We start from the raw sequence: 26,227 nt of genomic DNA, 5'->3' as shown, positions 1-26,227 counted from the left end.
TTGCAGTTATTTCTAAAACTGTCACTTATTTTGATATTAATGGTCAAGATGGATGGATGCAGAGAACATGAAAGTTGTCAGGTAAGGTCAGAAGTATTAAAAGAATTCCTAAGGTAGTACCTAGACTATACAGGAAAGAAGATAGATGCTTCTGAATAAGACGTGCAAAAAAAAAAAAAAGGCTGTATTTCTGTGGCTTTCAGCCCACAGTGCTTCAGCTTCAGCAGTATGTTGCCTTGGATTTATAGCCCCCAAACATTGCCAAACACTAGATTTCAACATCCCCTCTTTCAAAAACCAAGAATTCACTCTTTTCTTTTTAAAAATAAACACAGGGAACAGGATATACTTACTGCCAGCACAGTCACAGTTAAGCGGAAACTAGCTGGGGACTTCAGGTACTACAGTTTGGACCTTGACAAAAAATGCCATACAAATTCAATCCAGCAAAACATACATTTTGCAATGATCAAGATGTTCATACTTCCTTAGGCAGACATACTGCAGAAACTACCACTCCTCTAAATGAACATGAAAAATCAGGACCACTAGGATTTCCATAGGAGCCTATGGATACACACAGCCTATTTTGTCGGTGCACAATTCTGGTACGAGTAAATTGCATTCCAAAACAGTCAATGGAACTGTGCCAACTTCCATTCAGAACACAACTCAGACACTTCAGAACAGTTTGTTCACCTTCCTAATCCTATTGTCAAACAAGGGATACTATTTTGACTATTGTGTTATTACTAAGAAGCGCAATTGGTATGGACAAAGCTTTTGGTTTCTCTAAAAACATCATGCAAAATGGATTTTTCAAGGCTACTTTTAATATGTAGCAGTTGCTTTGTTCAGGCCTTTAGTTTAGAGACTCTCAATGTAGCTGCAGATGTGGAAGTCATAGACTTCAGTACAGTTATGGTTACTAACATCTCCACACTGAAAGTACAGCAAAAGCCATATCTCAAAGTAGTACTGTCACTGCTGATGCATTTATCAATTTTCAAATTATGCTTTCACCAATTTTCTAAGTGTTATATTTTAGTGGCTCCTCATATTTTTAATCTAATTAACCTATTCCAACTTGTGACTTCTCTTTTTGAACAGTATTGCCACACTTTTCAATACATTGATGTAATCACATCCCTCCTTTTTACTTTTAGCCAGTTAAACTGGGAAGAGAAATGTATTTTTAAACTGCTTCAGACAATAAAGTGAACTTTAATAGTACATTTGCAAGGAACTGTATTCACCAATATTCCCTCACCTATCGGGAATGCCCAGTCTCTTGACACTTCTGTATACTGAGAGAGTATTTGCCACATGACGATAATTGAACCAGAATCGAGATGTACACACCTTGGGAAAAAAAGGGAAAAAAATCATATTAAGTACTGTAAAAGGTAAAAATATCCTGGCACATTGCATCAGAAGACTGTGATTACAGAAATATCAACAAACTAGTAACAAATCAGAAAGAACACAGCAACACCAAGAAACTCATCATATAAGCTATAGAAGTCTTTGTTGTACCAAAGTAACACATGCTGAAAATAAAAATTTAAAAAAAAAAAGTTCTTAACATACTGACTCGTGAAAAAATTGTCATAAAACCCAACAAAGTATAGAAAGTGGCACTTGAGGGAATAATTCAGCAATAGTAAATGGATAAGCTAAATTTCCTTCATTTGCTTTCTCCACGTCAAAGAAAAATCAAAGGAAGAGTTCTCATCTCAATATCAAACCCATTCTGGGATCATGCTTGCACAAAGGCATAAGTGAATTAATGCAGAAGAATTTTCCTCTGAAGAACACCAGGGAAAATACACTGAGGACATTTGCATTTAAGGAGTCAAATATAAGAAAGTAAGAGCTAAGTGAGCTCTATCCAAAATCTGAATACAAATTCTCAAAAATCTCAAAGGAGTTCAGATTTTTCTGTTCTAACGGGCAAAGTGCTGGGGATCAGCCATTCCTGTACTTAAACTAATCCCGAGGCCAGGTATTAATCTGTCCTCAAAAGCCTTAAACCAATGAGATTTCAAAAAACTTGAGAGGCAATCTGATGTAGTTCCTTACTAAGGCCTTATCATTGTCTTTGTGCCTAACTTCAATTCACTACTTTTTGTTTGTTCCACACCAAGGACTGCAATCCTCCTCCAGAGACAAATTTCCTTCACTTTTACAAGTCTTTCAATCACAGAAAAGAAGCAGCATGTTAGAAATGGTAACTTTAAGAACACAAAAATACAGAGCATTTAGACAGGTTTTTTAATTTTCCAGCTTTAAATGTAAAGCTCTAATTTAATCATAGAATCATGGAATGGTTTGGGTTGGAAGGGACTTTAAAGATCACCTAGTTCCAAACCCCTGCCATGGGTAGGGACACCTTCCTCTAGACCAGGTTGCTCAAAGGCACATTCAACCTTGCCTTGAATAGAAAAACACAGAGAAAATAGATGTTCCTTAAATGGAAACATCTGTAAGTTACACTATGTAACATTTTTGTCTCTAGCTTTTTCATAAAAAGAAATGAGTAGTACCTTGCATAATAATAAAAATTCAGCCTGAAAGGATCCCTTTGTGTCTTGATCATGCTGTCAGTTAGGAATTTCAAAAAAGCCCACGGGAATCAGTCCATGTGAACATTTGCCTTTCAGAAAGATTTAAAGCTCTGAAAACTAACTGTGGCCTACTCAGCTGTGACGTCTCAAGGTATTAGCACCTGCCCCTTTCCTCTATTATCTCCCTTACAACACAGTGGAAAATGTGTCTATGCTTTAAATACAGCTATTCACACTGCGGCATATTAATTCCAACTACTGATGAAGGGGGATTGCAATACAATGCCAGGCTTGAAGTGCCTGTTAGCTGTAAAACCCTCCTTCTTTTATTGCTTCAAAAAGTAGTAGCGATTGTTACAAAGCTTACCTATGAATTACTGAAAAAATGTAACCAGCAGAGAATCTGTTGAAAACAGAACGTATAACTCCTTGGACCTAATTTTCCACCTTCTTTGTATGTTTTTATGGAGTATAAAAGCACCTAGTTGTTAACAGTATTAGAGTAGTACTTGATATTTTAACAGTTTTGAGTTTGTTCATTGCAGAATATAGAAATTATTCCTTCTAATTCAATTAATTACTGTTAACTTTTCTTTCATATTGCTCAATTTTAGTATCTGGAAAACAAACAGCTGCTACTGAGTAATTACAATTGTGTTCTGAAACAAATTAGTCATTAAGACCCGAATTGTGATTAAGAACCAATCGTGCAGCATGATTCAAAGCTAATTAAAGCTTCATGGCAAAAGGGAAAAAAAAAATGGGATAAGAACAGTTGATCTAAACATTATGCTGCCTGAATTTATTTTATTCTAAGCCTGTTACCACATGTCAACAGGTTAAGTACAAACAAGAATCAGGAAAAAAGTGTACCTTTCTGGTCAAAGAGATACACTTCTCTGATATCAGAACTACACTTCTGTTCAATATGCAGTATGGTAATTTAACTGTTTTAATGTCGGAACTTTTGTTTTATGAATCCTGCCACGTAACTAGACATTTTGAGTGCTTGAAATGTAGTCATACTGAAAAGATAATTTTATTACAGTGTAATAAATGTGCAGGCACAATTTCAAATTTATTCATTCCCCAGTCTTTATCTTTCCACTTCTTTCAAATGAACAGAATTCCTGACTGACTGTTGCTATCATGGCTCCTATTGAAAAGTTGTCAACTTTCTTGGAAGAAAACTGGACCACACTTACCAAAACTGCCCAGTTATTTGTATGTCCACTTCTAAAGAACTGTTCTGCTTGATCCTGAAAGATGGAAAAAGTATTAGATGTTTTTCAGCAATAAGAAAGTAATGACCACTCATTTTTATTCTTTCCACAAAAAAACAGTGTTCAATGCATATGTTTACAACACTTCAACACTGAATAAACCTTATAAAAGCTTCAAGAGGTAGGTTGTTTTTTCCTGGTTTTCATATTTCATGCAAGTTAATTGCTTCAAATCTTTCCCTGAAACTTACGAAATAACAAAGGAGAAAGAACTATTAGTCACTTGCAGCTTAGTTAAAACAAAAGCCCACGCATCTCTGTTCCAAAGGACACCGAGAACAAAATAAAATGATTTATTGACCTACAGTTTCTCCCTTAATGAGAAGAGAGGCTTGGATTAATTTCTATTTTCCTTGTTCATCTCATCTTTTCAAAAGCAGGTAAGTGAAGCTGCAATTTTAACCCTTTTTAAATCCAAGGTGGTTACATTTATCTTCCAAAATCAGGAGCTATTATAATTTGTGTTCTCCATAGTTCCCACTGGGCTTTGCAGAGAGGGCCCTTTTTCTTTAACAGGTTGCATAAACCGGGACACAGAAAGGGGATGAAGACTTCCCAGAGGTAAGGGAATGAGTCTGTCACCGGACAAGAATCTGGACTTGCTGATTCTTAATCAGACTCTGATAACTCTCGGAGGGGTACTGGGCTGATGCCTGTGGTTTCACACTAAACATTAACAGAAAGAGCTTTTGTTAAAATAAATGTAAAGCATTTACTACTGTATTTCAAGTAGCAAATTGGCAGCTTGATTAGAAAGACTAATATTTTAATTGGCTATTTTTTGTCCTATTTGTAATTAATTTCAAGTATAACAATGTGTTAATAAAGCAGAATTCAAATGCAAACAACACTCCAGGTGTAGTGTGGGCACCGTGCAAAAACACAATTACCGAAATACAAAATTACTCCCACCTGAAGAAAACAATCCTAGCTCCCTCCACTATGGGTAAATGCCTCCTCGCACCCGCGAGAGGGGTCAGGGTAATCAATCGAGCCCAGGTGAGCCAAGGCAGCTCGAAGGACCCAACACCCCACCCTGGCCTTTAACCGATGAAACTCCATTCACACATAACTTAAGCCAGCAGAAGTCTGGAAAAGGAACATAAAACACCGACTACTGAAACTTACATCGTGTAGCCAGAGAGAAACTGAGATTCACAAACTGACCAACGCGTTCAAAGACTGTTGGTTTGTTTAACTTTGAACAGTTTACACAAGTTACACGTGCCCGCCGAGCCCCGCAGCTGCCGGGATGCGCTGCACTACAGTTCTCACAGTACTACCACCGCACACCGTCCGCAGCCCCGCCACGGGGCAGAGCGGAGCGAGGCGGGGCCGGGGGAGGGACCGACCGACCGCCCGCCCGGTGCCGGCCCCGCGGCCGGGAACAGCCGCTGGGGAGAGCCGTTCACGGACCGCGCCCGCCGAATCCAGCGCAACCCCTCTCAAGAGCGCCACAAGCGCCGCGGGGCAGCTCAGGACAGTGGGCATGGGCTCTGCCCGCGGAGGGGAGGAGACAGGGGAAACCAGCAGCATAGAGCGTGCCGAGTGGCCCAGCGCCGCCCGCCCTCTCTCCCCGCCGGCCGCTCCCACCAGCTTTCGTACCTGGACACTGCTGCTGAGCGCTGTCCCGCAGCACCCCAGGAGCAGGGCGGCGGCGGCGCGGACCCAGCCGGTGCTGGGCTCTGCGGCCGCCATCTTACCCTGACTCTTCCGCCAGGCCCCGGCCGCCGCGGTTGCCGGAAGGGGGAAGCGGTTTCTGCGCATGCGCCGCGGTGCCGCCGTGGCTGGTGCCGTTCGTGCGGTCCCGGCGCGGTGGCTCAGAGCAGGGACACAACCGTTCCAAGCACCGGGAACCCAGCTCTGAGCCACGGCAGGCGCTCAGTCACATACCAGAGCTCCCTCGGCCTAGCCAGCCTGCTTCGAATTCGATTTTTACAGAGCTGAGGCAGGCATGGCAGCACATCTCTCCCCTGCCTTGAGCATACCTGTTCGTTCTGGCTCTGTCATGAGGTGTTGCAGCCCTACCCAGACCTTGTCCATCCTTTGGACAGGCTTGGCTGGCATGTTAAAGCACTCCGGCCTTGCATCTCCCCTTGGCTTGGGAGGTTCCTGGGTGTGTAACAACAGTTGCAGTGCCTAGCAAAAATATTCTGGAATCACTGGGCTTTGTTGGCGTGGGCACGCTGAGCTGAGGGTGACCTCAGGCCTTGGTGGCTGCAGGGCAAGAGCTGCCTTGGAGAGCGAAGGGGAGAGCAACCACCTTTGGTGGGGAAGAGAGAGGGATCTGGAGTTGAGTCTTCTGTCAAGATGCCCTGTTACAGGCTCGCCTTTGGCGCATGCATCCCTCAGAGCTGATGAATCATCAGATTTTTATTTCAATGTATTGAACCACCTGGTCTGATTTTTCCATTTCCACTAACTCATCTTGTCACCACCTTTGTTCAATTGCCTCATGGCTTCCATTAGTGAAGATTCAGAATCTGCCTTGAACCATGGAAGCTATTTCCTGCTCTGTGTACTTGTCATCAGTAATGACTTTCTCAGACAGCAGCATATTTCCATGTATTGATGTTGGAATTTCAACAACATCGCATTTGCTGTTTGAAAGCATCACTGGTTTCCTCGACAAAAATAATGACATGTAACTAGATAACGTTTTCTTTTTGTGCCTAAGGCTAATGAACTTACTCCCTATCAAAGACTGTAACCACCAGCTCGTGTTGTGTCCATGTCTCCTGTGTGAACCTTTTATGAACCTACTGAGAAGCGCAGTGTGTGTCTGTCCCTTGGTGCCTGCTTGTAAGCTCCACTGTTTATCTTCTTGCTCTAAAAAACTAACTGAATTTAAGACTAGGGACAAGGTTAAGCTTTTTCCTTGCCCTTTCAAATGCTTAGGTCTCTGATCATTCTGAGATGTGTTCAAGATGCGTCAGTAATTCTAAAGGATAGGCAGCTGTCTTTCAGAGCATGTACTCATGCAGTTTTGTAAACTGGTGAGTTGATTTCATGTGCTTTGACTTGGATAGCTCATCACCTTTCAGCTCCCATGTCTCAACCTTTGACTGAACTTCTTTCTGTTAAGCTTAGTTCTTTGCTCTTTGCATTTATTACAAATGTTCATCCTTCAGTATCATGCATTCTGGTCAACAGCTTTTCCCATACAAAAATGTCATCAGCTGTATCCTGATGATATATCTTTGAATCAGGCATAAATCCTGATGTCTGTACAGAATAAAAAGTTAGGTTAAATGTTATCAAAAGGTAACTTCAGCTTACCAGAAAGCATTCCTGACATAAGAAGTAATGAACATCTTTTCTGTGAATAAAAGTTGAAAACATCCTGTTCACTTAAAAACTCCCAAACCTTCTGAAATTCTTATGACAGGTGACCTTAATTTTGTCATTCTCTGGAATTCTTGACTTTCAGTTTTAATAACATTCTTTTAAGGTCACTATGTATGATTTGCTACATGCGAAAAAAAGAAACGGAAAAAAACCCTCCAAAATTTTTGTCAGGTAGCACTGGAATAGTGTAAACATAGGTTATCACTTACGGGCTGTACAAGCAAACACCCAGTACTTGTGCCGAGCAATTAAGAACTGTAGCAAATTTTCCTTACATGAAAGATCACTTGTAGTGGTTGAGACATTTGAAATCCTAGGTTTCACCAAAGGTCAGAATAGTTTAAGCACACTTGTCTAGTCAATGTTGCTGCTGTTTCTCATGGGTCGATTCTGCAATCTACAGGAAGGTTTGGCTCGCTCTTGGTGTAAAAGCGTAGCTGCAAACTCATCAGTCTTGTGTCACATGCTGCCTGCTCCAGTGTGAGAGCAATGTTTGGATTAACTGTATCACACTGCAGGTGTTACTCTTAGACTGTAGGTGTTCAGGTCATATTGTTGCCTTTCCATCCCAGGGCAGATACAGCACTGAGTTAGGGCAAACTCAGTTTCACAAACTCATTGGAATATTCCAGAAGAATGGCCATTATTCCCTCTATTTTATGTGACGCATAATACAGTGCATAGTTCACATTTTTAGATCTGTCTCTGGTTTGCCTTCTGGATTCCTGTAGCCTACTTGTGTGTATTTTGTAATAGATCTGCTTCTGGCTTTTATTTCTTTACAGTTTCAGTCTTTCGTAGGCTTTAGTATTCATCAGATACACGAGTCTGCCAGTGCTTCAGGCATTATTCCTGGAGGTGGTATCACTTTTTTTCCCCCCCAGCAAGATAGTACCGAAAGCCTTGCCTTCATTTTTTTCATCTTTATTCCCTTAGACAGCTCTCAGCACAGACTTGGTGTTTGCTTCCATGTCTGTACAGGGGTGGGGTTTTTTTTTGCCTAGAAATTAAGTTCTATGCTGTGTGCTTCTGGTTCTTCATTCTGCTTTTTTTTCATGCTAATCACAGCATTTTTCATGCTCTGAGTCTCTTTAGCTTGACCTTTGCCACAATGTTTCTTGTATCTCATGCTGAGTAATTAGAAAGGACACGAAGTGTGTATCCCAAAATGATCTGTAATTAAAACAAGCATTTAAAAAGCTGCTGTAACTGCAGCTGTTACTCACATTGATGCACATCTTGGTGCCCTTCCAGATTCTTTCCTCCTCCAGCAGGTTGCTCAGGCCCTAATCCTCTAATCCATACGCTCTAGAAATTGCCCTCTAAGAGCCATCTGTCAGCTTGCTCCTGTCCAGAATGGCGCAAACAAGCCTAGAGTTCCTCTGAGGAGGGGCAGCAATCCCAAAGGTAACCCTGTAAACTTGTAAGACACGGATTGTCCCTACTAGAGTTTACCTGCCACTTTTTGACCACAAACTTTTTTCTTCTATGCTAACAATACCAATTAAATCTCTTTAGTATTGTTGGTATTAACCTTGATTATATTGTTTATATGTATCATAGTGTATCCCTTCTTCTATACCCTCAATCCTTGTTCTGTGTTTCTTTTTCTGTTTTTATGAGACTTACATGCACTGCCTGATAATTTTCTACTTTAGAAGATAAAGAAATATATCTTTGGCTGTATTTATTTTGCTTCCCAAAGAAAAATGAAAAGGCACTTGCAATGAAGTAAGTCAACAAGACTGATTCTTAAGGCATCATCAATAATAGCTCTACTGTATTATCTCACTAAAAAAATGCAGATTTATTACTTTCTTCATTTTGACTGTCAATACAATAGATTAAAAAAGTTGTACCGACCAAACAAGTTACTACAGTTTGGTATCTGAGCTGATAAAATGGCTATCTTCAAATATGGAACCTGAACGAAACAACAGTAATCAAATTAATGATTGATCTTACTCATTTGGGATTTTTTCCATTTCTGTAACTGGAAGACTGGCTTGAATACAGAATGTTTGTACCTTGAAAAGATTTACAGTAGCAAAGAATACTGATAAAAAATAGGCAAAAAGAATATGGTGAGACTAACAGACACAGAACTTCCAAAGAAAAATAACTTGAAAGGAGTCTTGCTTCTAATATTATCGAGCTGAAATAATTGTAATGAACTGTGTTTATCAACTGGTTAAACACATTAGAACCTACACTTCTGTTCATCCATAGATTAAGCTGCTTACCTTTACATGGGAATCAAAGTGGACAATATTTTTTACTGTTATTTATAAAGTGAGTTTATAGACATTTTTTACAGTGTCTTTTGAGGTCAGAATAGAACATAGGCAAAAACCTTGCAACCAACAATGAAATTCAGTTGTCATGTGTTCTTAATGAAGTAACCATCTACCTTGTCATTAGTTCTGTCGTTAATGATACAAATACCAGCAGGTGTGGAGGTTCCATAATGTTGAATTGTGTAAAAATCCAGTATTTCATCTTCAGAAGACATGAGGTTATGAACCATTCCAACAGCTTATCCTGTTGGTAAAATAAATAAAATATGAGAAAACAAAACATCAAAAAACAGTGGCAGCTTGTTTACATAGTTTGTTGGGTGTAATGGCAGTCATGAAATATGAATGCACATCACATTTGGTCTCAGTGCATCAATATTTTTCTCAATAGAAAGCAATGCTGAAAACTTTTGTCAAAACATTCTCATTTATTAAAATAACAAAATATGTGAATAATACAGCAGTAAAAAAACACTATCTTTTTAAAATTACCCTCTCCATTGTATTTTTCCGTTAATATTGCAAAAGGGCTCATTCTCAAATAGAAAATTAATGGGCTTCTTAATTAGGAACAAGATAAGAATCCTAATTAAATTGCCCTAAATAAAGTGAAATTTATAAGTATAATTTCAAGCAGTGGATATAACACGTCATGGCTTAGAATCATTAAGAGGTCATCATTTTGATTCCACTGCTCGTTCTGACATCTCTATGATAAATCTGTCATGTGTCCAAACACGCCAAGTATTTGAATGCCTCAGGAAGGTGCTCCCTGTAGTGACTGAACTCAAGTAAAGGGCCATGTTGCAGATGGACTCATTTTAGCTCTCAAACCATTACTTAAAGTTACTGTGTGTATTCTTAGACTACTCTAGAGCCTGCAATCTAAATATATCCAAGTCATTTTCTTCATTAGCAAGCAAAAGATTTTACTCCCTTGAGGACTACTCAGCAGCTACATCAGAAAACAAACACAAAAGTTTTGAAAATTAAAGGTTGAATACACATCAGCTTTACCTGAAAAAAAATACTCAATTTAATGTTACAGAAATTGTATCAGATTTACAGTGAGGCAACTTTAAAAAAGATCACTCATACACCAAGTACAATCACATTGATTAACATTAAATATTTGAACACTGACTAAAACTGAATCCAGTAAATTGCCAGGAAAGCTTATGTAGCTCACTGTGTGATGAGTACTGAAATGCTATTAGAACTCATTAGTTTGCACTCAAGAAGCAAAATTTAAAACAAATCCAAAGATAAGCCATTAAGACATTTAAAGAAATATTCTCAATATAAGGAACAATTTAATTTTTATAAATGTAAATATGCATGGTTATTTCTGTTTTTTTCCAGAAGCTATGGGATAGAAAGTCAAAACAGCCCAAAACAATTTTTAGACAAAAGCTCACTTGTACTTTTTAGAGTAGCTGCCAGGCTGTGAACAAAAGTGGCAGTGGATCAGAAAACCCTTATAATGTCTCTCACTACTGAAACTGTGCAAAGCGGAGCATTTGGTTCCTTCTTCAGCTTCATTTAGCAGGATACTGTAAAAGCTGCTATGGATCAGGTGGAAAGAACTCATGCTGAACTAAGCATGGTGTATCCTTCAACACATTATAAATTCTAACTCTGTGCCCTTTGAAATTAAAAGTACCTATTTCTTTGAGCATATTTACTGGAAGCTGTTCCCAAGTAGAAGTGCCAGAATGATTTCTTAAATTGAAATCATGACACTTGGGAGCCAGATTTTGCTAAGATTTATAAAAGTGCAGTCTTGCTGAAATTCCTTTCTGTGCAGAAGGTCAGTGAAAGGCCTTTTCACCATTACAGCGCTGGCACTCAGTGCAAGGTGGAATTTTACTTAAAAAATTAAATGGGATATTACTAAGCAGAAAGTCTGGATGAAACCAAACAACACGTTCAGCAAGAAAGTAAACTGGTGACTAGGCAATCCTCCAGATAGTTTCTTTCTTCAAAGCCAAATTGCGTGGCTTAAGTCGATCAGGATATTGTGCAAACAGGAGAGCTGCCCATGTGAGAGTGCATTGTTACAAAATCTATGAAAGTTTTTCTATGTCATTTTGCAACAATCATCAGTAAAAAAAAATCCAAACACTTTCTTTTTACCTGTCCTTATTTTTGTCTTAAGGAGTGTATCCTGATGAGATTTTTCTAACTGAAAGAGACCATTGAGAAAAGAAGTCCCAGTTATACAGGAATTATCAATACATGAATATGTACCTGTCGTTCCTAGGTATCCTTCGTGTTCTATGACCTGAACTAATTGTTTCAGCTGCTAAATATATATTACATGAAAATGTAAAAGCTACATTTACTGCAGTTAATGATCTTTTACATTTTAAGATAGGCATTCAAATTTACATGCTCATTCAATTTTTATGTGGAGAAAAGGCACCACTCAGTTTCAACTAATCAGTGCCTTAATGGATGCATTTGCAAAGGTATTATCTCGGCAAAAATCACCTTCTGCACTTTAACTCTCTGATAGTTATCAAAGATTGCCTTAAACAAAAATTCTCTCATTATAATGTTCCATAAATGCTGGGGAAAAAAAAAAAACCCACCAACAAACAACCCCCTTTCATTTCAGCTGCATGTTCATATTACGTATATATCTCAAGAAAATAATATATATATCTATGTTTACCTGGTACAGAAATGTGTGGTCTATTTGTGGACTGCAAGAATTCCAGATTGAAGTTTCACAAACAATACCTTAAACAACAAATTAAGAATGAATTAAGATTAAACTTTTCCGAATAATGACATCAAAATCATGATATAAGGTCAAGGTTACATAACTTGCTACTTAGCTTTGGAATAAGGATTATAATAATTCTACTTTATTAAATATTAAAATAATACAGGCTCTGCAGCTGTACGGCACCTCTTACTGAAGGGTCTCAAAGCATCCAGTGTTAATTTCATATCATCTTGAAACCAGGATACTTCAAACACTGTTGAAAAATTTTGGGTGTTCATTTTTGCTCTTTCATCTGATTCTGTTTGCCTGCATATTTCTGCAAGATAAGGAAAACTATTTCCATTTTTTTCATTGTTATGTATTACCATATTATGAGAAGCATTTTTAATACAGATTCTTTTCCATGGAGAGATTTTTATCACAAGATTCTAAGAGTATTTAAAATTAAGGAGGCTGAACATATTTTGCCTGCCTTATATCCACATCTAGGAACCAGAACAGTATAAGCCATCTTTTCCATTTCCTCCAGTAATTCTGAATCTAGTTATGATTATCTAAAATTGCCATATTGGTTTTTAAATGCTTTTGTGAAATAAATTCATCCATTAGGCTATTTATCTGCACAGAATTCTAGAAACCAAATGTGTTTTCACTCTCAGAGGAGATATTTGTGGATTCCTAAATGAAAAATTTGTTTTGGAAAAGGAGTATGTCTCTCTATGTGTATTAATAATATTGAATGGTAAAATCAATCTTTTTCCCAGAAATTGCTCGTAATGCTGTTTCCACAGAAGTCAGCTAGGAAACTGTAGTCTACCTCTAGAAGTCAGGATTCTCTTTTCCCTAGCCCAGAGGCTGAGGGAATAAAAACTTTCAGCAGAAAGCCAGGAAAATGCAGTAGAATATCATCGTCAATCAACTTCTATAGAACAATAAAATGTCAGCTACGCTACAGGGTAATTTTAAAAATTCTGTCCAAAACTGGTGCAGAGGTGATGTAACTGTATAATGTAGAGAAAGAAATAATTTAAGAGATCTTTGAATATTCAAATCTTTCCCAAATAATACCAACTCAGCTATAAGCCAGCAACAAAAGAAACAGTAAAGACTATAGCAAAATGCCTGAATCTGATCCATTTGTTATACAGAATTACTTAAGAAATAATTATTTGCTTGGTGTTATTGCTAACAAATTCATTTCTGATGTATCAGATACAAAGTATTCAAACACATGGTAAAGTTATTAACATTTTGATTTCTCACTGCTGCAGTGTAGTCTGAGAGCTGCAAAAGACATTGTTAAGACTGTAAACTTTGAGACAGCCATACTTTCAAATTTTTTAATAAATCAGGGCAAGGAACATATTAGTGATTCCAGTTTTATAAGATAACTTGAATAAAAGGAACTTAAAGATACTGACAAGCCTTGCTTCATGAACCCATGAAGATCAGGATATACAAGAGAAAACATCTGAAGCAAGTGATCACTTTTTCAAATACACAAGAGTCAGGGGTTTTTTTCTCTGTTTATGAATATGAAAGCTGCAGACACAGAGTTTGTCTGTTGTACAGCTGTGTTATTTTATAGTAACCTTCCTCTTGAGACAATGAGTTCACAGAGGAGCAGAACTTTGTAAGGAGTTCTCCTGAAAACAGCTGTCCTTAAAGAGCTTCTTCTGAACATTGCCTTGGGTCATGACTCCAGCACCCTGCCAGGGTCTATTTTCTTTCCAGAACACAATTGCTGCATCTCATAGGAGATATTAGTAAGACAGAGCCAAGGCTCCTCTTCACCACTGCAGCTGAACAGCTAATTAGTTTTATTGGATAGCCTGACAGGAAAAAAATGTCTTGGTGATTCAAGAAGTGCTGATGATTATTAGTAATTTCAAATGTTAAAAACTATTCAGTATCAGGCTAAACTCTTCCATTTAGACAAAAGTTTTCAACCCATGCTTTGTTGAATCTGAGTTCAAGTTCAACCATCACATGACAGTTTCATCAACTGTTCTGTTGTATTTGCTAATAAGCCATCTGGCAGAGTGTCATCTACTGAAAACAGGTGTTTGATCCAATTCTCATTTGTTATACTGTCAAGAAAGGATTCACTGAAGTTGGTGACTAAATTCAGGCAATGTTCTTCTATGTTAGCAGAAAGTCAGGATGAATTTTGAATTAACATTAAAACATTTTCATGATTAAAACATTTGCCAGTTTCTGTCATGTCTCTCAACTCATCTTATTGTGTCTTAAGATGCAGTTTCATTGTCCTGCCCTTGTTCTATATTCTGATTTTTATCTAATTATATGTTGCATTCTATTCATCACGATCCAAGAACAAAAAGTTAAACTGATGAGTTCAAGAACCTTAGATCACTGAAAAACAACTTACCTCAATCAAAACTAATTTTCCCTCCACAAAAAACCATGTTCCTTACAAGAGAATTCAGAGTCGTGAGCCAATACCTGCATAAGTGACAGCTTTCCTGGGTACAGAAAAGAGGATTTGGACAGTCATTTTCCACTTTTTTATGAAATATGAAAAACAAACAGAGCTTTAGCTCTAACGAAACTAACTTCTTTAACAACAAAACAACAAACACCAGTTGCTGACTGAGATTTTGACAGCTACTGCTATGTGGCAAATACTGAATACACACTGAATATGGAAATAGGTGACTCTTCACTTTAACCAGAACCCTAGTTATTGCCATGATCAGTGTCAGCAAGAGCAAGTACCAGCAGTAATCCATTGTAAATCCTAAATATAAAAAATATAAAAATTTGCAATGTCACAAAACAGGAATTTTTTTTCTTAACATGTATTTTATTCTCTGGCATACATGTACAACATGACCAAAATTAATAGTACTTCTCTATGACTACAGTGAAACAAAAATTGGTATTTTAAAATGTCCTGCAAGCTGTTTCCTACTTGGAAAAAGTCCAGTCAAGAATCCTTCTTGACCATTGGTAAAAAAAAAAAAATCATATCAAACTAACTTGCACCTTTTTCCCTATGACTTGACATCATGATATGTTGTGCCACTGTAAAGATACAAGTACTAGAAAATGTTGAAGGTTTCTCAGTGTGAACAATCCCTGAAATCATGATATGACTCTTCTAAGCCCTTTATAGAGGAAGTTGTCGATTCATTTACTTCACTATTTAAAAAAAAATAAACTAAACTAAATCAAGAGGCTTATCTTTTCAAGAGCTGTACTTTGTATCAAGGTCATTTTCAAGTAGGGAAGATTTTCACTGTACGACTGAATAGCAGGTTATAGAAATAATGCCGCAAGGTGCTGGTCCATTATAGCGCTGAAATAAACCCCAAATGATAAGTAGCAGGGACTCATACTTTTTAATGATCTTAGGCTCAATAGTGTTCCCAAGAAAAAGTTTAATAGCTGTGCTTGAATTCTTTTCTGTTCCCAGCACCACCACCCACAAGTCATTATTTAGTTCAAGCCTATTTTATTAACAGAATTTTGCTGTGTTTCTTCATGTTGTTTTTGTCTTTTTTTTTCCTATAGCAACCCGCATTTCCTTAGTTCATAAAGAGTAAACAAGATGAACTGAAATGGCTTTATTGTCAGTATTATTTGGAGACAGATTAGAACCTTAAAATCTGTGGTTGGATCCTTAGGATGAAAAGACAAGGGAATTAAGACTTTATTGGAAAAAAATAGCACAGTATTTCTAAGTTATTGAAAATTTAGTATTAAATGACTTGGGGTGTTTATTAATTAGTTACTGAGAAATGGCGACTGAGGAAAATAAAATAATCCTTCCTAAAAGCAATTTCTGTAACCCTTCGGGGGAGGGGGGGATATTTCATTTTAATTGACATAAAATAAAAGCAAAAAAGCATGAAGAAGCTGTAATGGATTCGTTTGAAAGTCTGTGTGAGCCCCCGTCTGTGTTCTCACCAATTGTGACCAGCCATCTTAGGGACTGAATTAAAAACAAGGAAAACCTCTACAGGATCTCCTGCCTTTCATCTCTCAGAGGCTTAAGGACTTCCTGAGGTGGTAACCTTGAATTTATTAAGTTACATAATGCCTGTACAATATCCTCATAACATCTAATTATGATGAGCCAGATCAAGGATAAGGACTTAAATGGTAAAATAAGCATGATAATTTAAAATTATTTAAGAAATGCTACAAAACAAAGTACTAACAACCTATGACTCAAAAAGAAAAAAAAGGAAGATAGCACTGATTAAAAAGCAATTTGGCTTGAAAACAAAGATACATAAGAAAAACATCTATAACAAATACTAGAAGCTGTAAGAAATACATGTGAGAGATTTAAGAACTGTAAAAAAATGAGAAAGGAAATGAAATTACATAAACCCCAGTGGTCAGACTGGCAGAACAGCATTTAAAAGAGCTGTTTTTCTGAATAGAAGAAAGAAAAGGATCCTAATAATATTATTGGAATATGTTTGCACGGATATAACAAAAGCAATTGGAAGACTTCACAAAATATTTCTGTTCTGTATACAAATAATCAGATGGTGTAATTATACCATAGGATAATGATGAAACATTCTCCATTATAAGTAGATAGTTAGGTAAGTTTTACAAACAGTAGCCACTAAAAACAACTGAGTAAATCTGCATATTTGGGTAAGTTGTATCGGATTTTTAAAACAGCTGGAAAGGACATTCCAAGCCTCTAAGAACCCTTGAAATATTTGCGTTCTGGCAATGTGTTAGACCAGTAATTTAAAAGGGTGGTGGCACAGGGAGTTACAGGCCTGTCCATCTAAGATGGAACTTTGTGAAAAAAAACAGAACTGGTAAGAACATACCAGAATATAGTTTATATGGAATTTAATTAATTCAGTCAATGCCAGTTTTTGAAAATAGATCCAACCCAACCCATTCTATGAATCTATGATCCTTTCAGATCTATCCACAGATACTTGTTGAAGAAGGTTTGCTTTGGCTGATGAAGAAGAAAGTGCTGATCTGGTGGTATTTATTTAGTGCTGCAGGATATTTTGTTTAGGAAAGCTGAGTGAATCAAAATTAATGCATACATATTTAATGATTCAGTGGTCTCAAAAATGAAGTGTAAATGAAAAATACTGAGTTTTGGTCCCTTAGGAGCTGTGTTTTGGTTGCGTGCTGTATAACAGTTCTATTGATTAAAAAAAAAAAAAAGGAAAGAAAATCACTGGTACCTCTGTCAGAGAACAAAGACTAGGGAAGTGGTAACTCAAAGGGGACAGCTCATCGCTACCGAGCATGCTGCTCTCTTGGTAAATTCGCTGCAAGCAAATATATGAAGACATACATCAAGGAATAAAAAGCAGGTGTCAATCCTAGAGTGGAGGAATCTATGTGAGAAAACCGAGTGGAAAGCAGAGCTGCTGGAAGTCTGCTAGATAACCAACTAAAGGTGAACACCATCACAACAAACTCAGTCTGTCAGCATGAAAACAACAGAATGAGGACTATGAGGATGTTATATACCGCCTGAATCACATCAGTACCTGGCACTGGTGTGACCATTTCTGGAACAGTGTGTCCTGGTTGATGCCTTTATTGAAAATGCCTGTTGATAAATTGGAAACTGTTCAGGGAAGGGTCACAAGAATTACATTGTAATTGGAAAGTAAAAGCTACAGCTATTTAGTTTATCAAAACAAAGCTTAAAGAGTGAGTTGATCATGGCACTTTTTTAATTTTATTTTTTTTCCCCTCAGCAGATTGAAATGTGCCTCCTCAAACTTTCAAATGGCACAATCTTCTTTGTCCCCTTCCAGGTTTTAGTCATCCTGGTGTCCTCAAAGTTACATAACGTGACAGTTCTGGGACTCAGTGAAAATCAGATCCAGAGAACAGATTTTTCTAGGTAGAGTTTTCACTACCTTTCAATTAGTGATTTAATTTATTTCAGTAACACGTGTAGATATGTGTAGAAAAGAAAAAAGTTTAATGAAGTGGAAAAGAAAGGGGAGGGAAAATAGCAGCTTGGAAAAAAAAAAAGCATTAACAGCACTGTATTAAAAGAGTTTAGAAACATTTCTCATTAAAATGAAAACATCATTTCAGCAATCTTGGCTGAATTTATACCACACTAGGCAAAATATGGGGCTGCAAATAAGTTCTGCATTTACATTAAAATGCATATTATTTCTGCATCAGAAGCATGTAATTCAGCATATTCTATTAAAAAGGCTACAGATAATTGTTTTTCTTACAGAATCTACAAATTCAAACTGTCCATGTACCTTGCACCAGCCTGTATAAGCGCATCAATCCAAGGGCATCGGTTCTGATTTAATAAAGGCATCTAGCCGAGCAGCAGCTTGTGCAAAAAATGCCAGTCACTAGTGCTTGAGCAGGCACTAGACAGAAAACTAGAAGACTCGTAAAATACTGGAGGATTCTGAAGTGATTTTTGAAAGCATGGAACCTAATTAAGCTTTGACTGAAGGCTATGGGTGTTAGTTATTTGGTTTAACCAAGAAGAGGAGGCCCAGAACAGCGTATTCCAGCTGGTCCCATACTAATTTCCTATTAGTTCAGCTTCATGTAGTTACTGGAAGCACTAACAAGAACAAGAATGGAACTAACCCAGTGGTACAGGATCCATAAAAAGTTTTCAAGATGAATTTCCAGAAATGTTATCATTTTGATGGCAAATTTTTGTTCTTTCTACTGTAGCTTCTTCACCAGAAGAGGTAGGAAGTGGCAGAAGTACAACCAAACTGATCCTTCAGTCTCACCCCAGAACCATGAAGAGCTGCTGTACCTTCAGGAATGGGCAGTGCTCTGGAATTCAAATCCATGTTCCCGTTTATGTGGACTTTTTTTGCATCCTGTGTTATTTTCCAAAGCAGTAAGACTACTTCATTTCCATCTTGATAAGATACTGTTAAATGACAACCAGCTAACCTTCTAACAGCTGCCTTTACCTTACCTACATACTTGAAATAACAAATAACCCACTTTGCATGCCAACTTAGTTAATATATTCCCAATCCTTTGCTGCTGATGTTCTTCAGAGACTTTGAGAAGCATCCACCTGTGACCCTGTTGCAATACAGGGATTTTGCCAAAGGCAAAACTCATGAAAAATTACTTCCAGAAGGAAATACTGTATTATTAGATCCAAAAAAAATATCCTTTCCAGATACATTTCATACATTCAGTCTGACAGATTTCCTAAATGGCCGTCTTTTTTCTGAGGTGGTAATTTCTGCAACATAGATTTTAATTTTGTGCAACAAAAATCAGATTAGCTCAAAATCACTTTTTTTTCTTTGAAACAATAATTTAAATGTGCATAATGATAACAGTTTCATAGCAGAACAGTCAGAATTTTTATTTTCTGTTAGTGTTATTTGACTGAGCAAAATGCCTGGGAGCCTGCAGGAAAAAAACAAACATATCAGACAAGACTTTACACAAAAATTTTTCACATTCCTGGGGAAGATGCCATTGAAAGCACATAAAAGGAAATATTTTTCTCTATCAATCCAGGACACTGGATGAGCTACTAATTTACCCGCAAGTGCTGAATATATAAAAATATATATGCTGAAAGCCTGTAAATGCAATTTGCCTGAGTCAGTGATAATACGGCTGATATTTTATTTTATAAACTAAAAAAGAAAAAAATTAAAACCACAAAATGCCAAACCCACAGCTCTGTCTTCCTAAATAGAATGGCATCTTCCATTAGCCCTCCTAAGGAAAGATCTTATTTTAAGAAAATACCTATTTAATTCAGTCTTCCTCCTGTCAAGCTTCATTTAAAGTCTTTTAAAAGCAATTTTATTTTGTATCTTTTGATTAGGACATTAGAGACTAGTCTATTTTTTACTCAATCAAAATTAAGATACTGTGCTTTTCAATGCATTTACATTTGGATGTATTAAAATCTTAGAAAAGGAAAGTAGAGTTAAAGCCACATCCAGAGTTCATGGGAGGACAAGAATGACTGCAGATGAATGCTGGTTAAACTCTCCAGTGAAAACTAAAGTCTGCCTTAAACGTAAGAGAAGGGCCAGTTCAGTGACATTACTGCAGCTTTCCTAAGTGGACACCGCTGGATTCATAAAAACTGAGGCTGGAAAGGATCTTAAGCTGCCTAATCCAAACTGCTTTTGAGAGATGCTCTCAGTGAAGTGGGGAGTGGGCCATCCATCAGTGGGCTGCCGCAAAAGGGCATTAGTGGCTGCCCTTTAAGTGGCTGCTGAGAGCAACTGGATGACTTGGAAAACCTGCCAGTCCGATTTGTCAGAAGATGATGAGACTGCCCCTGGGGCAGCATTTAGCAGTTCGGGGAATGAACGAGGACTGGAAGCCTTTCCAGGAGAAAGGACAGTGTCTACATAAAAAGCTGGAGGAAGGGCAGAGGGAAAAAGTGGGCAGTTTAATTACAGAAGCAGCAAAACAAGGTACATGGCTGCGAACTGATATTGATCCACAATTCACATACAAGGGGGAGAAGCTTCTTAAAAGACTCCTGAGAAGACTTATCCTATGTCCGAAAAATACTGAGATGTGAGAAGCAGTTGCTCACTGTTTTTCATAGGCTTGCACTTATGTAACCTATTTCTGTTAGGGCATGCGTCAGTGAAATGAGATGCACGTTGTGTTAGAAAAGATAATCAACAAAATTAAAATCTAATTGGAACATCAAGAGGGGAGATTTAGATTAGATATTAGGGGGAAAAAAATCCTCACTATGAGGATGGTGAGACACTGGCACAGGTTGCCCAGAGAAGCTGTGGCTGCCCCATCCCTGGCCGTGTTCAAGGCCAGGTTGGACGGGGCTTGGAGCAACCTGGTCTAGTAGAAGGTGTCCCTGCCCACAGCAGAGGGGTTGGAACTACATGATCTTTAAGGTCCCTTCCAATGCAAACCATTCTATGATCAGACTTGATATAGGACAATTAAGCAACTGAACAAATCTACTGGGACTTCCAGTATGCTACAGAGTATCACAGAAGCTACCCCTACTTAGCACTCTTGCAGAGCACATCTAGACTAACACATCCCATTTGCGGATCTCCAGTGAAAGAGAGATGTTGATAAACTGGAGTGAGTTGAGTGGATAGCCACGAAGATGGTCAGGGATGAGAGCACTTGCCCTTGCAGAGAGGTTGAGGAAACTGGGCTTATACAGCCTGTGGCAGGCTTAGAAAGGACATGAAAGCAGCTCTCCAAAGCTTGTGAAGAGATATTGTGGAGATAGAGCAAAACTCTTTACAAGGGTGCAATAGTGGGCAAGAGGCAAATTGAGACAAGGGAGATGCTAAATGAATAGAAGAAAACCCTTTATCACCATAAGGCCAGCCAAGCATGAGTTGTCCAGAGAGGCTATGCCGTCTCCATCCTTGGAGGTTTTGCAAGATGAGACTAGATAAAGCTCTGAGCAAGCTGCTCTGACCTCAAGAACTGCCCTATGAACAGGAGGTTGGACCAGAGATGTCTTCAGGTCTCATCCTGTGACCCAACGATCACAGATGCTCAGGAGTGATCATAGCTCATGGCCTTTTACCAGTCCAAAGCATACGAAATTTCTCACTCTTCAAACGCCAAAAAACGATGCCAAGGGCAGAGACCGCGGTAAACGGGGAAGCTTCCACCACCGCCCCAGCGCTGCGCCCGTGCCCAGCCCTCCCCGCAGTGCTGCCACACACTCCCGGCGTGCGGGGCGCGCCTCGGGGCGGCAGAGGCAGCCGGTGCCTCCCGGGGGGTGGCCGCTCTCTCTCGGGGCACCCTGCTCACGGCTCGCAGCCAGGCTCGCCCTCCCACCGCCGGCACAGCCTGAAACTTTCCCCGGCAGCCTGCGCACGCTCTTGCTTCCCGCGGGGAGAAAACGCGCTCCCGCTCCCTCCGTGCAGCGGGGACGGGGAGGCGGGCAGCCTCTGCCTCTCTCCGCCCCGGCTCGCCCGCCCGCGGAAGCCTTCCCGAGGCTCTCGAGGCTCCCGCATTGCACCGCCGCGCCGTGCCGGGGCTCGGCGCTGCCCACCCGCGCCCCGCCGGCGCCCCCGTGCCCGGCCGGCGGTATGAGCGCCGGTGAGGCGAAGGAGTATCTGGCCCGCAGGGAGATCCCGCAGCTTTTCGAGGTAGGCGAGGCGGCGGGGTGAGGGGGAAGCATCTTCCGCCCCGTCGGGTGGGGTGCTCCGCGCTGGGACCCCGCGGCGGGCTGCGCGCTGAAGGTGGCTGGAAGGACGGAGGAGCCACGGGCTGCGGCGGGCGTACCTTGCGCGGGGAACCGCGCCGCGGAGGGCCGGGGGGCGCTGCCGGGCGAGCGCGGCTCCCGGGGTGGGGGCTGCGGCCGCGGAGCGGGCGGGGAGCGGCTGCTCGCTCCCCGCTGCACGCAGCCTCCGCGGGCGCGCAGGGAGCCGGGCGGCCGCACCCGGCGCGGCGCTGCGGTCTGCCCTCCTCCAGAGCCCGGGGAGGCAGCGAACTTGAGTGTCCGCAGGGCAAAGGACCGCCGAGGAATGCGGGCGGGGGGCGTCTTCCGGGTTTTCTTCAGATTTTCATGGGTCTGGAAGAAGAAAAAACCGCACAACTATTCAGTGAGGGTTGGTCTGGCTTCCGACAAGTTACCTGCTGCTCATGGTTGATAATTACTTCTCTGTGCAGTGTGGATATTTTTTTCCTAAGCAGACATCCTCCCATCTATATAAAACACACACACACAGTCACTTATGTGTTTTCCCTGCTCTGTTCTGAACCTAGACATCTTCTTATGTATGTGAAAATTACAGGACATGCACCATGCTAATGTTTTACTACAGCGTTTAAAATGTGAATGGTTTAACGAGAGCTGCAGACAGTGCTGGTTTTCTGTAGAGGCTTAACGCTCGAGCTAGCAATTTTTAAAAATCAGTGCACATCTGCAGAAATACATGGGTAGTTGCTGCCATTGGTTAAGTAGTATAGTAAGGGCAGAGATGCACAGGAATGACATCCTATTTTATAAATTTAAATGTGTGTAAGTAACAATTACTGTATAAAGTGTAGATAACAAGTGACTGAGGAAATTCTGAACTGGAGCTATTTATTATAATGCCAACTGTGACCCTCAAGTTTATTTGCACGAAATTTAGTAAGAGCTCACAGGAACAGAAGTCACCCTGAAAGACATTGTTAAGAGAAGGATGGATGCAGTTGCCTTGTGGAGAGGTGAGATGATGACTTATGTATTACTTTGTCAAGGAAAATCAATTACCATGCGTCAGAGGAGGGCCTGACATTCCTTCCTTCTTTCACACTCCAAATAATGCTCATAGGTGTGACCAGTGCAGAATTCATACCATAGGCAGGGGTGTTCTAATGGCTGGGAGTTTCTGGTCAGTTAAATCTGGCAGCACCTATGAACTTTGGGGTTGGGGTTTTTCCCCAATGCTGATCAAGATGAAATTTGAGTATTTCTCTTGATTTTTAAAATTCTTCTTTTCATTATTTGTGTAAGCATTGACTCAAGCATACAGATAAGATACTTCTGGGAGCACTGGTCTTTAAGGAAAAGATACATTCTAGTGATACAGGCTACAGAGAGTACGTAACTTTTGGGGCTGACTTGTGCATTGCTCTGTGTAGATTTGCCAGTGGTAGTTCTAAGAAAAATGTAGGGAACTTTTTTACCATTTTCAAGTTTGATCACAGTGTAAACAGGCAAATATAAAGACATAGCTGTGAGCTTCCTGTCTGAATCATTTTTATGACATTGGCAAACCAAAACAGACTAACAGGCCTTGCTCTCACACATTGGCTTGAAATTGAGAGTCTGACTCTACAAGGAATATGGGGTTTCTCTGTGTAAAGTCAAAGTGCTTGTTTTTTCCTGGCACCTATCATTATAGTTTGTATTTCTGATATTATGTTGCAGAGTCTGCTGAATGGATTAATGTGTTACAAACCCGATGACCCAATTGAATATTTGGAAAGCTGTTTGCAGAAAGTGAAAGAGCTTGGAGGATCAGAAAAAGTGAAATGGGACACTTTTGTCAGCCCAGAAAAGAAGACCCTGCCTCCACTCAATGGAGGACAACCCAGGAGGTCTTTTTTCAGAAATGGTAATGTATTAAATATAAAAATTATTGTATTTCTTGCACTGTGGGTGGTTTTACATCCACTACTGAATTATTTTATACTTACTTCTATAGCACATCATGATTTTCCTTACGCAAAGGACTTAAGGATTCTGTTTCCTTGAGTTTTGGCATTTGTTTCTCTCTTCCATAATGGATGCTATGCAGGAGAGGAAATTGTGATCTTTTGCAGCCTAATTACGGATGTTTGCAGTGTGAATGTTTAACACAGTAGTGGAGAGATTTCTCATATCCTACCTAAAACATTTGCAAAGATAGGGGTAAAGGTGACTCAGTGCGCTTGGCTTATATTTTTAGTTGGTCCTCATGGATGATGTACATACTAACTTCAATGCAGTTACGCTAGGTTGTTTTTCTAGTTTATATGGGAGCTATGTGCTAATTTACTAAGTACAGTGTAAAAGATAAACTCGTAGAAAAAGGCGCGTCTCATAAAATCTAAGCAAATGCCGTACCAATACCTGTAATTACTTTATTTGTAATGTTAACAAAGAGTAATTAGCTCATCTCTCAGTTGCCATAGTTATTCTTCCCTGCCATCCAGCATTTCATTAAAATAATTAGCAAGAATACTATCTCTATCTCTGTGTAAAACCAGAAGAGTTCTGCTTAGTAGTGCAGGTTATTGGCATAATACAAGGCTTTTCTTCTCAGAAGCCACTGCCGAACTCAGGGTGCTACAGACAGATTTCCACAGAAAAGCTTGCGTACTCGTAAAGAAACACCAAAGAAAACTGGCTCCTAGTGCTTCCCATGTAATAAATGAGCTAAATAGAGGCAAGGGATATTTACTGCAGTAACAGCAAGCACATTATAAAATTAGGAGATATTTATGTTTATTATACTTATTTAAATCTGTGTACGCAGTAGATTTTGAGTTTTCTGTGTATTTCCACAATTCCCCATTTATCTTACTGTTTTACAGTGATGCCTGATAATTCGAACTTCCCGTACCGACGGTATGACCGGCTCCCTCCAATCCAACAGTTTTCCATAGAGAGTGACACCGACCTCTCTGAAACTGCTGAGCTAATTGAGGAGTACGATGTATTTGATCCTGCAAGACCTCGGCCAAAAATTATCCTTGTCATAGGTATGAAGGCAGAGTCAGTTTGACATCTTTGTTACTTTGCCTTTTTATTTGTGCTGCAAATACACTGAATGCCTCTATGTATTTAAATACAGTTTTTCCATCTGCCATAGCAAGTGGTGCAGCCCAATTAGAGAGTATCAGGAAGTGAAATCGTTAGTGCTGAGGATATAGCATCCCAGCTGTAAGCATTTTAGGGGTTACAGTGAGCACCTGTGGTCATGTTCTGTAAACTGCCTATCAGCAGCTGGAGAGCTCATGGTTTGCTTATGGAGCACATCTGCTGGTTTGATTTAACCTAAAACAAACCTGGCCCATGCATTTCAAGATAGCTCCACCATGTGAACCAAAGTGCTCTTCCAAAGCGTGCTCCAGATCTGAACTAGAACACTGTTGTAGATGTACTCAAACCTGCTCACAAAAACGGGTGTTTAAAAATACTGGATAAGCCAGCTCAAAAAGGTGATAGGGAACTGTTGACCTCTATACTTAGAACCTTGAGAACTCCTGTATGTCCAGCTGCAGTGGGCATACGTGGTCACTAGTCCATTGCATTGATAAATTAATCCCTACATCTGTTTGGCGGCTGAATCCCATGCTAACTTCATGGACAGTGTGCGATCAGTTAGCATGAGGTAATTGTGCTCTTTCCGCAAGTTCTCTCATGTGTGCTGTTCAGTGTTTTTCCTAAGCAACTTGTATTTTCCAGCCTCAGACAAGCAAACAGTTTTTATTAAGAAATAGTTGCAGTTTAAGTCTAAATCAACATTTTATTCTGTTTCTGAACTGAAGCTCTCTGAATTTGTTTCC

At 39.6% G+C, this 26,227-nt stretch overlaps 2 protein-coding genes and 1 long non-coding RNA gene across 7 annotated transcripts in view; 1 reads left to right on the top strand and 2 right to left on the bottom strand.

Moving 5' to 3' along the window:
* PIGK (phosphatidylinositol glycan anchor biosynthesis class K) overlaps positions 1 to 5,621 on the bottom strand; it is a 92,448-nt gene extending 86,827 nt beyond the window's left edge. For 2 of the 3 annotated variants that reach the window (XM_030494058.1, XM_030494059.1), the window contains exons 1-3: positions 5,456 to 5,598; positions 3,773 to 3,826; positions 1,271 to 1,362 (exon numbers count right to left, since the gene is read on the bottom strand). In XM_030494058.1, the coding sequence (XP_030349918.1) occupies positions 1,271 to 1,362; positions 3,773 to 3,826; positions 5,456 to 5,548 (239 nt within the window). In that variant the 5' untranslated portion in view covers positions 5,549 to 5,598. Of the gene's footprint in view, positions 1 to 1,270; positions 1,363 to 3,772; positions 3,827 to 5,455 lie in introns of all 3 variants that reach the window. The other variant, XM_030494057.1, reaches the window with a different exon arrangement.
* Positions 5,622 to 8,191: 2,570 nt separating this feature from the next.
* Positions 8,192 to 14,715, bottom strand: LOC115611270. Of its 3 annotated transcripts, XR_003992520.1 has the most exons (4): positions 12,413 to 12,488; positions 12,173 to 12,240; positions 9,609 to 9,739; positions 8,192 to 8,371 (listed from the first exon to the last, which is right to left on the bottom strand). It is a non-coding gene; the product is annotated as an uncharacterized LOC115611270 (long non-coding RNA). The 3 variants fall into 3 exon arrangements; XR_003992518.1 differs by lacking the exons at positions 8,192 to 8,371; positions 12,413 to 12,488 and adding an exon at positions 14,622 to 14,715 and having other exon boundaries at positions 8,953 to 9,739; XR_003992519.1 differs by lacking the exon at positions 8,192 to 8,371 and having other exon boundaries at positions 8,953 to 9,739.
* Positions 14,716 to 21,891: 7,176 nt separating this feature from the next.
* Positions 21,892 to 26,227, top strand: part of AK5 (adenylate kinase 5) — a 91,441-nt gene continuing 87,105 nt past the window's right edge. The window contains exons 1-3 of the mRNA XM_030493915.1: positions 21,892 to 22,332; positions 24,105 to 24,291; positions 25,253 to 25,420. Coding sequence (XP_030349775.1) covers positions 22,273 to 22,332; positions 24,105 to 24,291; positions 25,253 to 25,420 — 415 coding nt within the window. The 5' untranslated portion in view covers positions 21,892 to 22,272. The remainder of the gene's footprint in view (positions 22,333 to 24,104; positions 24,292 to 25,252; positions 25,421 to 26,227) is intronic.

This window comes from Strigops habroptila, chromosome 8 (genome assembly GCF_004027225.2).
Source record: "Strigops habroptila isolate Jane chromosome 8, bStrHab1.2.pri, whole genome shotgun sequence".
Taxonomy (NCBI): Eukaryota; Metazoa; Chordata; class Aves; order Psittaciformes; family Psittacidae; genus Strigops; species Strigops habroptila.
The sequence above is the reverse complement of the archived record's forward strand: the minus strand, read 5'-3'. Positions and strand labels throughout refer to the sequence as shown.